The sequence below is a fragment of the Rhinolophus sinicus genome, linkage group LG07 (assembly GCF_036562045.2).
Source record: "Rhinolophus sinicus isolate RSC01 linkage group LG07, ASM3656204v1, whole genome shotgun sequence".
Taxonomy (NCBI): Eukaryota; Metazoa; Chordata; class Mammalia; order Chiroptera; family Rhinolophidae; genus Rhinolophus; species Rhinolophus sinicus.
The window spans coordinates 69,378,647-69,391,000 of NC_133757.1; the positions used below are offsets into that span (position 1 = coordinate 69,378,647).

The following is a 12,354-nucleotide window of genomic DNA, read 5'->3' on the forward strand; positions in this document are numbered from 1 at the left end:
AATCAGTGGGGGGTGGAGCCTGTGACCTGGCCTCAGAAGGCCCTGGTCTAGCAGCATTTGGCCACCATTGGCTGGGGGACCTCAGGAGTGAGCATTGCTTCTCCAGCCTCTGTTAGATGGGACAATCACTCTTCTTACCCTAACATGGAGACATTCTGACCCTTGGCCAAACTTGGGAAAGCTGACCCAAACCGGCCAGGAGACACTTGTGGACCGCCAACACGAGGTGGTTCCCGGAGCAGATTCCAGAGCTGACCCTGCTCCTCCAACCCCAGCAGACAGGAGGGATGGCCTTGGGGGGCCATTGGGGCAGCCTGTGTCCTCCTACAATACCACCTCCCAAACAACTCAGGATCTGTGTGCCTGGGGGGCCTAGAAGCAGATTTGCTGGGGCTGGTTGGATCCTAGGGAGAGAGGGGCAGCCCCAGCTCAGCAGAGACAGGGCAGGCACCAGCACGCCAGGGACCCAAGGATGCTGCGCCCCAGGGTGGTGATGTCTGAGAGACGAAGAGAGGGGCACTAGGGTCTCTCCCTCTTCACTGGAGTGGTGGTACCCTTTCTGCGCCTGTTGGTCTAGAAGCCAGCTCAGAGGGGGTTGGAGGCTTCAATGGGAGGACAGAGCAGCGGGGTGTGAAAACTGGTGGAGAAATAGGCAGTGGTGTCCCTGAGGCCACCCCAGGGAGCCAATGGATGGCATCCTGCTGTGCGCTTTTGGTGATGGGGGTAAGGGGTACGGAGCTGGGGACCCCTGAAGCAGACTGCTGTCCCCACATGTGGTTCCTACTGGATTTGGGGGGACAGGGGCCTCCTGAGCTTCCCTGTATGGAAGGCCCTGATGCCTCCACCCCATACCCTGCCCAGCCCCGTCCCCCAAACTGAAGGCAGACTCTAATCTGTCGGCTCCACAGTGACCTGCCCATCCAGGCCAAAGGCCAACCGTCATTCCTAGAGGAGTGAAGTGGGGTCAGGCAGAGGTCGCAGCACCAGATTTAGCACTCGGAGGAGAGGCTGATGTTCCCACACCCGTGGGGTCATTTCCTGGCTCAGGGTCAAGGCCAGGCCATGCGGGACTCAGAGATGGGTTCCTGGGAACAGGTTCAGACACGAGTTTCTACAATGGGCCCAATACTTCCAACAGTGCCGGGGGCGGGGGCGGGGGGGCTGACACAGTGGAAGGCCCCCAGACTCGTGTAACATCAGTGGAGGAGGCTGGGGCTGTGTGAAAGTCGTGCCTTCTTGCACCTCGGGCTGGCGGACTAAGGGGGCCGCAGTAGGCCAGCCCCCAGGGACCCATGCTCAGACAAGCAGCTAACTGCTCCTGGAGCTCCCAACCTGGCTACAGTGACAACTGGAGGCCCTGCCGAGCTCAGGGCCACGGGCGAGGGGCCTGTCCTTGTCGGGAAGCCTACACGGCTCTGCTGCAGCCATTCTTGGCACTGGTAGGTGCAGGAAAGAAACCTGGGACTCCAGAAAGGCGCACACCTGGGCCCTGGGCCCCGCAGCTGAGCTGATGTGTCAGAAGACAGGAACGGCATGAGTAGTGAGCAGGTGGAGTGGCCCAGGTCAGAGCAGGGAGAAGCTGATGCCGTGGGAACCCAGCCCAGACTGCCAGGCCCAGGCTCCCTCCAGCCTCGCCTCCGAGCCAGGCCAAGCAAATCCCTCAGGAAAGGCTCACCGAGATGCCCACTCCCCAGGCATGGCCCAGGTTGCCAGGACGACAGTCCAGGCTAATGAGAGGTTGCCATGGCACCAAGGGTTTGTACCAGCCTGACACTTGGCTGTTAGTCTCTGCTCTCCTACACGGTCTGGTACTGGCTTCATTTGCCTGGTGGGGGAAACCATGTCAGGTGGCCTCTGCCCGATAGCCTGGTCCATCTTGCTCCAGAGACCCTGGGTACACACGGGGCTGCGAACCAATGGCCAAGCCACGTTCTGGCCCTGCCTGCGTGTCTCAGTCCATGGGTTTCTGTTCCCTTGGGGAACCCACATGCTCAGCCTGGCCCAGCAGCCCCGGCCCCCTAGAGGTCTATCTCCCCATGGAGGAGGCAGCACGAGAAGGCAGGGAAGGAGAGGGTGGTCCTGAGGACCCTGGGACCCCGCCCATCCGTTTGGAGGCACAGCCTCAGGTGATAGGAGTCACAGCACCAACCAGACCCGTCGAATTGCCTGAATGAGGAACAGATGCTCCATGCTGGTGGCCTCTCCTGTTAGCAACACAGCCAGCTGGGGCAGAGGACAAAGGCCTGGGAGCCTCCAACAGCTCCTGTCCTGTTTCACATTTGGGGTGCGCGAGGAGAGGAGGTTCTCGCCTGACCCCATGAAGATGCCCAGCCCTGCCTCCCGTGTGAGTGCCGAGGGTGACATGGCCAGACAGCTTTGGTAAATATCTTTAAGAGAAGTATTTTTACAAGTAGTAGCGGTGCCCCGAGGCTTGGGGTACAAGATCTGGGGTGTGGCCTGGTTCCGGGCAGTCCCTCTGTGCACCGTGGAGGCCTGGGGCTCCCCGAGGGCTCCGGCAGGGCGGGGCAGGACAACCACCATGAGGACGGCCACAGGACGTTCACCACTTGAGGAGGACCATGCCGGCCAGCACGGCGTAGCCCAGCACCAAGAAGAGAACTTTGAGCAGGCGATCATTCTTCTCCTCCAGCTCCTTCCCCAGGATCTCGAAGAAGGTGACGAACAGGAAGGTGCCACCCGCCAGGCCCTGCAGCAGCACCGAGGCCACGCTGCTAGGCACGCCCTGGGCACTCTCGATGCCCAGGCCGAGGCTGATGCCCAGGGGGATCATGGCGCTCACAGTGATGGCCAGCTTGGCCGAGTCCCTCAGGGCCATGGAACTCCGGGCCATGCTGATGCCCAGGGCCACGGCCACCAGCGTCTCGTGGATGGCCACGCCCACGAACAGGCTCACCACCTTCTCCCCCTCCTCCTGCAGGCCCAGGGCCAGGCCCTCGAAGACGGAGTGTGCCGACAGTGCAAAGACCAGGCTGAGGAGACGCAGGGGGCTGGAGCGCGACAGCTCCTGGACGCTCAGCCCGTGGCTGTGGGTGTGGGGCTCCACATAGAGCGCGTGGCCCCGCGCGGCCCCCATGAAGGGGCTCTCATACTCTGAGTCGCTGCCAGCGTCTGAGCCTGCATTGAAGGTCTCCAGGTCGATGAAGGACGGCTTCTCCTTGCGGAAGGTCAGGATGAGCTGCTCCAGGAAGACGGTCATGAAGAAGCCCAGCATGACGATGGTCTCCGCCAGCGGGTAGTCTGTGCTGATGTGTCCGAGACTCAGAACTTTCTGTAGCTGGAATGGAGGACATGAGACAGGGAGGGAGGGGAAAAGAGAGGCAAGAGGGGTTCAGAGCCGGGACCCCTGCCACCAATGCAACAGGGTTTGTCCAACGTCACTGTTCAATTAGCAAAGCACAGTAATACCCAATTCACACAAGAAGGTAAAAAAAGGGAGGGGGCGCGGGGCCCATCCTTGACAAAGGAAACACAAATCCTATTACAAAGAGTCCTGAGGCCTCACTGCAGTGGGCTACATTGTGGCCCCGCAGATACGTCGGCCCACAACCTCAGAATGTGACCTTATTTGGAAGAAAGGTCTTTGTAGATATAATTAAGGTGTTAAGGCCTGAATTGTGTCCTCCCCAAAAAATTAAAATTCAAGTCTTTCAGCCTCTTGTACCTCAAAACTAACTGTATTTGGAGGTAGGGGTGATTCAGTTAAAAAGAGGTCGTTAGGATGGGCCCTATTCCATCAGGACTGGTGTCCTTCTAAGAAGAGGAAGAGATACCAGGACCACCCTATGGACAGGCAGCAAGAGGGGGGCCTCAGAGGGACCCAGCCCTGTCAGCACCTTGATCTGGGGCTTCTGGCCTCCAGCACCGACACCGACCAGCCTTTCCAGCCCTCATGTCTGTGTGAGGCTTGCTTCCATATACCCAGGTGGGGCTCTGCTTCTGGGGTCTTCCCAGCACTCCAACCTCCTGGGTGACACCTCACTGGCATTCAGCCACCCATCAGAGCCAACACGGTCCATTACAACATTCTGTCTGTGCTGTCTCATACAGAAGCCACTAGCCATGCATGGCCCATGAGGACCTGAAACATGGCTGGTATGTTGAATTGTATATATTTCGTTTTAATTCACTGAAACTTGACTAGCCAGGCACGGCTGCCATGCTGGACAGCACAGATTTGGAAGCTGACAGCAAGGTGGACAGTGGGCTCCTCAGAGCCTGAGTTAATTTCCCTGGACTCAGAAGGATGTTTGCATACACCAAGCTCTTTCCAGCTGTGGGACCATGCCACTGGCTCTGTCCAGGACGTTCCACTGTGGTTTTACTCATGGCTAGTAGATGCTCATGCTTACGTTTAATTTCCAAGTACTCTACCTGAACCAGGTGCCCCAGTCTCTGCTCACTGCCCCAATCTCTTCTTTTCCATCACAACCTTCATTACAACCTGTGAACACATGCACATGTGTGCGACACACACACACAGTTCTCAGCTGGGGTGGTCCTGCCCTCCAGGGGACAGGTGCAGTGTCTGGAGACGTTCTGGTCGTTGTGACTTATGGGGGGAAGTGGTGACACTGGGGCTGTCACTCTGTCCTGGACACTGTGGGTGCTGAACAGCATCCCTGCTCTTACTTCTTCAATGCCAGGAGCTTCCCCAGTCATGACAACTAGAGATGTCCCCTGGGGGCAGAATCACCCTGGATGAGAACTCTGCTGCAGATGGCTGTGTTTCTGTAGAGAAGGCATTCATTCATTTACTAAAGGCCTCATGGAGGCCTGCATGTGCCACACTGGGGAACACCAGCTCATGAGAGACACTAACTACCCCCAGAGGGAAAAACATGGGTTGGGAGAGACAAGGCAGACACACAAAGGTTACAGCTTGCGGTGCCATTCTTCATGGGGTGACTGGGACCAGGTGCTGCAGCTGAAGCTGGGTGGGAGCCGGGAGGGGGACCCTGACCTGCTGTGGTATGGAAAGCCTATGGACAGGGGTGCAGCACGGGAGCGGTTTTGGGAGGACCCTGAGAGGGCCACATGCACTGAAGTGGGGCTGGGAGGAGGAAGGCCATTGCAACAGGCCAGGCTTGAGGTAGGAGGGTGACAAGGGGTGACACTGTGGGGATGTGGAAATGGAGGGGCCTGGAAATGGCACTGGGAGTGCAGAAAGCATCAGAGAGGACTGAGCTTTTATCCTCGTTGATGCCAACTGTATGAATGTGCTATGCTGCTAATGAAGGAGCACAAGCTTAGCAGCATAAAGCAGCGTAAACGCGTCATCTCACAGATCTGAATGTCAGAAATCCAGGCACAGGGTACAACTTGCGGATGAAGCAAAAGGCCACACTGGGGAGGCCCATCTGGCAAGGGGCTGAGGGCGACCCTCAGTCTGACAGCCAGGAGGAGACTGTACCCACCTGACAACCACGTGAGCTTAGGAGCTGACCCATCCCCAGTTGAACCTTGAGATGAGACCACAGCCCAGTGGACACTCCAACCGCTGCCTCCTGAGAGCTTGGAGCAGAGGACCCAATTAAGCTGTGCTCAAACCCTTGACCCACAGAAACTGTGAGATAATAAACATGCATTGAAATATATGGTGATGGAAGGAGAACTGACTCTGGGTGGTGAACACACAATGGGATTGATTTATAGATTATGTAATACAGAATTGTACACCTGAAATCTATGTAATTTTACTAACAATTGTCACCCCAATAAATTAAAAAAAAAAAAATTTCCTAAAAAAATAAAATAAATAAAATAAACATGCATTGTCTTAAGGTGCTAAGTTTGTCATAATTTGTTACTCAGCAGTAGCTGTCTAACACAGAACTTGAAGACAGGCCACAATCGCCAGCTTCAGGACACAATGTATGCTACCAGGAATAGGTGGTCTGGTCAGACAATGACTGATGAGCCCAGTGGTTGGGAATCCCTGGTGGACTTTAAACCCCTTATTTACCAGATAAGGCCTAAAGAGGGGAAGCAACCAACTCACGGTCACACAGCAAATTCATTTTCTACTTCCTATCACCCTGTGGTGTCAAGGCCCTTACCAAGCTCAGGGTCAAAGTTGAAAAAGTGTTAGAGACCCTTGGCCATAGGTGCCAAGGGCTGCTGTGACCACCCAGGAAATCCTTACCTTTTCTCTCACGGCTGGCAGTAAAGCATTGAAGCAGGTGGCCAGAAAGACCCCACCTCCAAAGGTGTTACAGAGAGAGAGGATCTTTTTCGAGCGGTGGACCTTCTCAAAATCTGTCTCGATTATCTTCACGGGGAGCAGGGAGCCCAGCAGCATGAAGAAGAACACAACCACCATGCAAAGGATTTTGGCCACCAACAGCTTCACCATGGTGGCGACGCCAGCTGCTGCAGTCACTGCAGGGCCAAACCATGTGCGGGCGCACACTCCTGCCCCACGACGTGCTACCGGGGCCTCATGCTTCAGTCCAGCCCCTGTAAATGCCAGGGTCAACCACGTCAGTTTTTGGAATATCTGATCAGCTTTAGTGACCAAGCCCATCCACCCCAGTATTTCACCCCATTCCAGGCCTGGCACAGGTCCCCGCCTCGTACAGAACATTCTCCACAGCTACATGTCCAATATGGCAGTCATTAGGATGTCTGTTTATGTCAATGAAAAGTAAATAAAAATGTAAAATTCAGCCCTTCAGTTGCACTACCTGTATTTCAAGTGCTTGGTAGCCATGTGAGTCTAGGAGCCACCATTGACAGAGAACATTTCCATCAGTATAGACATTTCCATCTGATAGAACATTTGTTCTATCAGGTGGTGGTGTTCCACCGATTTCCCACTGCCTTCACATAAAATCCAAACACATTCCCCTGAGGCGAATGCTGTAGCCCATCAGCTCCTGCTTCCCCTCACCCCACTCTGGCCTTCGTGGTCCCTGAATATGCCAAACCCGGTCCCGCCTCAGGGCCTTTGCTGTGGGTTGTTCTCTTGGCCTGCAACACTTCTCTCCCTGACATTCCAATGACATCTTGTCTTTCATGTCGCTGCCTCCAGAACTCCTCAGAAAGGCCTCCCCTGGCTGACCCCTGCCCTAAACTGTATCTTTTGTACCCACCGTGAAGCCTGGTGCAGAAGAGACGCTCAGTAATGGCTGACTGAACAACGGCTGAAGTATGCAGTCCTCTTTACATGACTCAATGAGCCAAAATGGAGCAGACTTCACCTTGGACCTGAAAATGTCACCGACAGTCTGAGGGACCTCGGTTGCTCCCCTGTCCTCATGTTTGCCTCCCCCGCCCCAGCTTCCCAGTTCTCACCTCCTGCGCCCTCACTTCAGTAAGCTCTTCAGGTCTCAGCTCAGATGCCACTAGTTGGAGGCCTCTCCCACCCCCTTCCTTGCCATTTTTCTGGCATTACTTGTGCTATAGGGAACTACATAATTTAAAGCCCTGAAATATCTTCATTTGCTCTAGGCTGCTCTAGTGTCTCTCACAGGGAACAGGGAATCAGTCTTTCCTAGCCCAAAGCCAGGTACACAGTAGATGCCCAGTAAATATTTGCTGGGTGCCCATATGCCCCAGTCTGTAGTGTGGAGGTGAGTGGCCTGGACGCTCTGAACTCGGGGGTTAATGGAGCTGGACTCATTCATTCATTTATTCATTCATCCTGCACTTATTGAGCGCCTTCTGTGTGGCCCGCGCGGCACAGGACGCCTAGCGAGGGCGAGGCCGACCTGGCCCCGCCAGAGAGGGGACAACTCGCGCTCTGCTGGGGGAACCGGACGCAAATCACACACATCTCGCCGATAAAGGTGAAGCCAGGGCGGACGCCGCGGCCGAGCCTGGGCTATGGGCGACAGAGTCCTCCAGGCCCCGGACCGCCCCGCGCTCGCTCCCAAACCCTGGCCGGACCCCAAACCCTGGCCGGACCCCAGTCCCAGCCCGCATGTACCTCCGCCGGGCTCCTTGCCCGCCCACAGGCGCTGTCCGCCGCTCAACCGCCGCGCGGTCACGACTCTACAGCAGCGTTCCGGTCGGAGCCCTAGCTCGGCGCGCCGCTGCCTACACCCCGCCCACGCCCCTGCCTATTGGCCTCTCCAAGCGCGGCGGGCCCAGCGCACCATGCCAATGGCTGCTGCAGGTGCCACTCATCCTGCGACACCACCCCTCCTACCGGCACGCAAAAGTAGTTTCCTTCTGCAAAGGGCTAGGTACAGCCAGAGGGCGGCTCCGGCGGGAAACTCCAACCTTAGTGGAAGGGTTCCCGCAAGGTTTGCCTTCCAGAGCTGTCCAGGGGCTCCTGGTGCTGAATCCCGCTCGGATGGAGGCTTGGGAACCTCCATCCAATCCACAGGGAACCATTTCCTTCGGGAGACTGTCCCTCTCTGAGTGTCCTTGCTGCTGATTCCTGGAGCTTACGTTCTAGGAGAAGACACAGAAAATAATGGATAAATATCATAAGTAATGGAATTATGTCAGAAGGGAACAAGTACTCTGGAATAATTGAGCCCAGTAAGGGAGGTGGGTATCTATTTTAAATAAGATGCCTTAATAGACTTTATTAGAAAGAGAGATTTAAGCAAAAACTTGAACACGGGTAAGGTAGTCAGGTGGCTATATGGAGGCAAAGCATTCAGTGCAGAAAGAACTGGGAGTATGAAGGTCTTGAGGCAGGAGTGTACAAGAATGCCAGTGTGGCCAAAACACAGTGAGGGGAGGAAGCGTATTTGGAGATTTAGAGGGTACTGAAAGGACTTTGAAGGAAATGGGGAACCAGTGCAGAATTTTGATCAGAGGTGTGACAGATCCAATATATTTTAACAGAATCATTTGGTTATTTTGTCAATGCTGCCGATAGGTCAAGTAAGATGAAGACTGAAAATTGACTATTGATATCTTTAGATGGGAGAAGGGAACATTGAAAAAAATAGTTTTCTCTACTGCCCTATAAAAACAACCAGATTTATGAAGGAAAAGACTATTCATTTGTTAACTAAAATCTTATTGTCACACTACCATGAGCCAGGTATGGGGAGAAATGCTAAGAATAATGTGGAGAGGGCTGGCCCGGTGGCTCAGGCGGTTGGAGCTCCATGCTCCTGGCTCCGAGGGCTGCTGGTTGGATTCCCATGTGGGCCAGTGGGCTCTCAATCACAGGTTTCCCGGTTCAACTCCTCGAGTCCCGCAAGGGATGGTGGGCTCCATCCCCTGCAACTGGGATTGAACATGGCACCTTGAGCTGAGCTGCCTCCCTGATGGCTCAGTTGGTTGGAGCACGGGCTCTCAACCACAAGGTTGCCAGTTTGATTCCTCGAGTCCCTCAGGGGATGGTCTCGAGGAGGGTCCTCGAGTCCCCCTGAGGCTGGGATTGAACACGGCACCTTGAGCTGAAGGGCGGCTGAGCTCCCCGATGGTTCAGTTGGTTGGAGCTCATCCTCTCAACTGCAGGGTTGCCGGTTCGACTCCCACAGGGGATGGTGGGCTGCGCCCCCTGCAACTAGCAAGGGCAACTGGACCTGGGGCTGAGCTGCACCCTCCACAACTAAGACTGAAAGGACAACAATTTGAAGCTGAACAGCTTCAAACATGGATGAACTTTGAAGACATTATGCTCAGTGAAATAAGCCAGTCACAAAAAGACAAATACTGTATGATTCCACTTATAGGAGGTCCCTAGAGTAGTCAAATTCATAGAGACAGAGAGTAGATGGTGGGGGTCAGGGTCTGGGGAAGGGGGGCAGGAGTTACTGTTAAATGGGGCAGAGTTTCCGTATGGGAAGATGAGAAAGATCTGGAGATGGATGGTAGGGACCGCTGCATGACAGTGTGAATGTGCTTAATGCCACTGAGCTGTTTGCTTAAAAATTGTTAAAATGGTAAATTTAATGTTGCTCTTTCACCACAATTAAAATTTTTTTTAATACAATGAAGTAAAAAAGCAAAATCCATGTGCTGACATTTAACAATCTAGTGGGAGATATAAGTATTAATGAAATGATATACTGCCGTAGGCAGACTTTAAGGTGATTCCAAATGACCCCATATCCTCATATTCATGCACTGGTGTCACTCCTCCTTGAATGTGGGCTGCACCTGGTGACTTAATTCTAACAAACAGAATATTGCAAAGTAATGGGATGTCATGACTGCTGTCTTGCTAGCACGACTCTCTCTATTGCCTTTTCAGCTTGCATGCTTTGATGAAGCAAGCTGAGAAATTGGAGAAGCCCATGTGGCAAGGAACTGAGTGTGACCTCCCACCAATAGTCAGCAAGGCACCGAGACCTTCTGTATAAGAGGCTGTAAGGAACTGAATCCTGCTAACAACCCCATGAGTGATCTTGCAAGGAGGTCTTGACCCAGTAGGGCCTTCAAATGACTGGTGCCCAGCAGACACCTGGATTGCAGCCCTTCAGAGACCCTGAAGCTGAGGAACCAGCTAAGTGCACCTGAATTCTTGACCCACAGAATCTGTGTGATGATAAATGTTGTTTCAAGCCACTCAGTTTTGGGGTAATTTCTTATGGAGCAAAATATAAGTAATATGCATACATAAAGGAAAAAACTACAGGTTGTAATAAGTGCTACGCAGAAAAAAAGAGAAAGAGGGCTCTGTGTGTAAATTAACCAAGTAAAGAGTGGTGAGAAGTAGGAGACAGAGAGGGTATTTGATGCAACAGTAAGAAAGAGTTGGCCATGTTTGAGGAACTGCAGATCCAGTCTGGCTAAAGGTCAGTGAGCAGTGGGAAGATGAGAGATTGGGGCGGTCCTATGGACTGTGTTAAGGAATTTGGATCTTACCAGAAATGCAAGCTGACTCACTGAAGGGTTTTAAGCAAGTGAGGGTTGTGATCCAATGTCTGTTTTAAGGTTATTCTGATTCCTGTGTAAAGAAAGACCGAACTGTAGGGGAGCCAGAGTGGAAGAACGGAGACTAGTTAAGAGCCATTTGGTCAAGAACTGAAGCTAGTTTAGATGAGAGCATTGGCAAGGGTGATGGAGGGGGCTGGATAAATGTGAGAAATATCTCTGAGGGTGACAGAACTTGGCACTGGTTTGTCTGGGTGGGTTGCAGGAGGAGGAGGTGTTGGGGATGACTACTGGTGTTGTTCACTAAAATAGGAAAGACTGGAGGAAGCACAGAGCTTGGAGGTGTTGAAAGACTGAGTTTGGTTTGGCAGAGGTTAAGCATGACATGTCTATGAGTTCTTAATATTGATTGCCAGTTTCTGCCTGCTTCATGAGAAGCACACAATAGGTGGTGGCTTTTTTACTATTATTAAACACAAAATGGCTTGACTTTTTTTTCCTGGTTTCCATAATTCACCACGACAGCAACAAAAATGATCACTTGTAATAATAGCACACCAGGTAAATCCTTACAGGATGACTCATTCCTATAGAAGAATTCATCATGTGCAGCACTTTATTATTATTATTATTATTATTATTATTTTATTAATTAGTTTCAGGTGTACTGAACAACATAGTGATTAGACATTTATATACCTCACAAAGTGACAACCCCAACATCACATGCAGTGTTTATTCACAATTAGAGACTGAGGCTACTCAGAGGAGCTGCATAAGCTTTGGGCTTTTATTTATTTGATAAATAAAATGGTAAGGGAGACAGACAATTCACAAGAGAACAAACATAAAAGGTGAATAATTATAAGAAAAGATGCTCGATTCATGTAGGTAATCACAGAAATACGAAATTAAACCATTTTAACAGCTTTATTGAGGTCTGTCTGACATACAATGAACTACACATATTTAAAGTATACAATCTGATAAGTGTTGACATATGTATACACCCGTGGAACCATCCTGACAATCAAGACAGTGCAATAGCCTGCACCCCTCAAAAATTTCCTCCTAGTTGGAACTAAATGAAACAGAGGTAACCAACCTATCAGAGACAGAGTTTAGAACACTGATCATAAGAATGTTTAAGGAAGTTAGTGGGAGCATAAAGAAGGATACAGAAATCATAAAAAATAACCAGTTAGAAGTAAAGAATACAATAACTGAAATAACCAGTATATTAGATGAAGCAGAGGACCAAATCAGCAATTTAGAAAACAAGTTGGCAGAAATCACCCAATTGGAACAACAACAACAAAAAGAATAAAAAACAATGAAAATAGTTTAAGAGACCTGTGGCATAACATCAAGTGCAACAACAGGCGCATCATAGGAATATCAGAAGGAGAAGAGAGGAAGCAAGGGATCCAGAACATATTTAAAGAAATAATGACTGAAAACTTCCCTAACCTGATGAAGGAAACCAACATACAAGCCCAGGAAGCACAGAGAGTTCCAACCAAGATGAACCCAAACAGGCCCACACAT

General features: G+C 51.9%; 1 protein-coding gene and 1 long non-coding RNA gene across 4 annotated transcripts; one reads left to right on the plus strand and one right to left on the minus strand.

Moving 5' to 3' along the window:
- Window positions 1-2,375: 2,375 nt before the first annotated feature.
- On the minus strand, window positions 2,376-8,064 carry SLC39A3 (solute carrier family 39 member 3). 3 transcript variants are annotated; one of them, XM_019743976.2, is made up of 4 exons: window positions 7,949-8,064; window positions 7,113-7,227; window positions 6,164-6,477; window positions 2,376-3,295 (listed from the first exon to the last, which is right to left on the minus strand). In XM_019743976.2, exons 3-4 carry the CDS (start codon window positions 6,371-6,373, stop codon window positions 2,561-2,563), a joined length of 945 nt encoding a protein of 314 aa, XP_019599535.2. In that variant the 5' UTR covers window positions 6,374-6,477; window positions 7,113-7,227; window positions 7,949-8,064; the 3' UTR covers window positions 2,376-2,560. The 3 variants fall into 3 exon arrangements, with proteins under 3 accessions (XP_019599535.2, XP_074193632.1, XP_019599536.2); XM_074337531.1 differs by lacking the exon at window positions 7,113-7,227 and adding an exon at window positions 5,436-5,532 and having other exon boundaries at window positions 7,949-8,055; XM_019743977.2 differs by lacking the exon at window positions 7,113-7,227.
- A 102-nt stretch (window positions 8,065-8,166) lies between these two features.
- On the plus strand, window positions 8,167-11,295 carry LOC141572662 (uncharacterized). Its single transcript, XR_012497996.1, has 2 exons — window positions 8,167-8,517; window positions 10,184-11,295. It is a non-coding gene; the product is annotated as an uncharacterized LOC141572662 (long non-coding RNA).
- Window positions 11,296-12,354: the final 1,059 nt, after the last annotated feature.

Bases quoted from the DNA above. Each gene is read 5' to 3' on its own strand.
- SLC39A3 (XM_019743977.2), bottom strand. From the start codon at position 6,373: ATGGTGAAGCTGTTGGTGGCCAAAATCCTTTGCATGGTGGTTGTGTTC. The intron at 3,296-6,163 runs GTAAGGATTTCC...CCTCCATTCCAG, and splicing joins TGCCAGCCGTGAGAGAAAAG to CTACAGAAAGTTCTGAGTCT.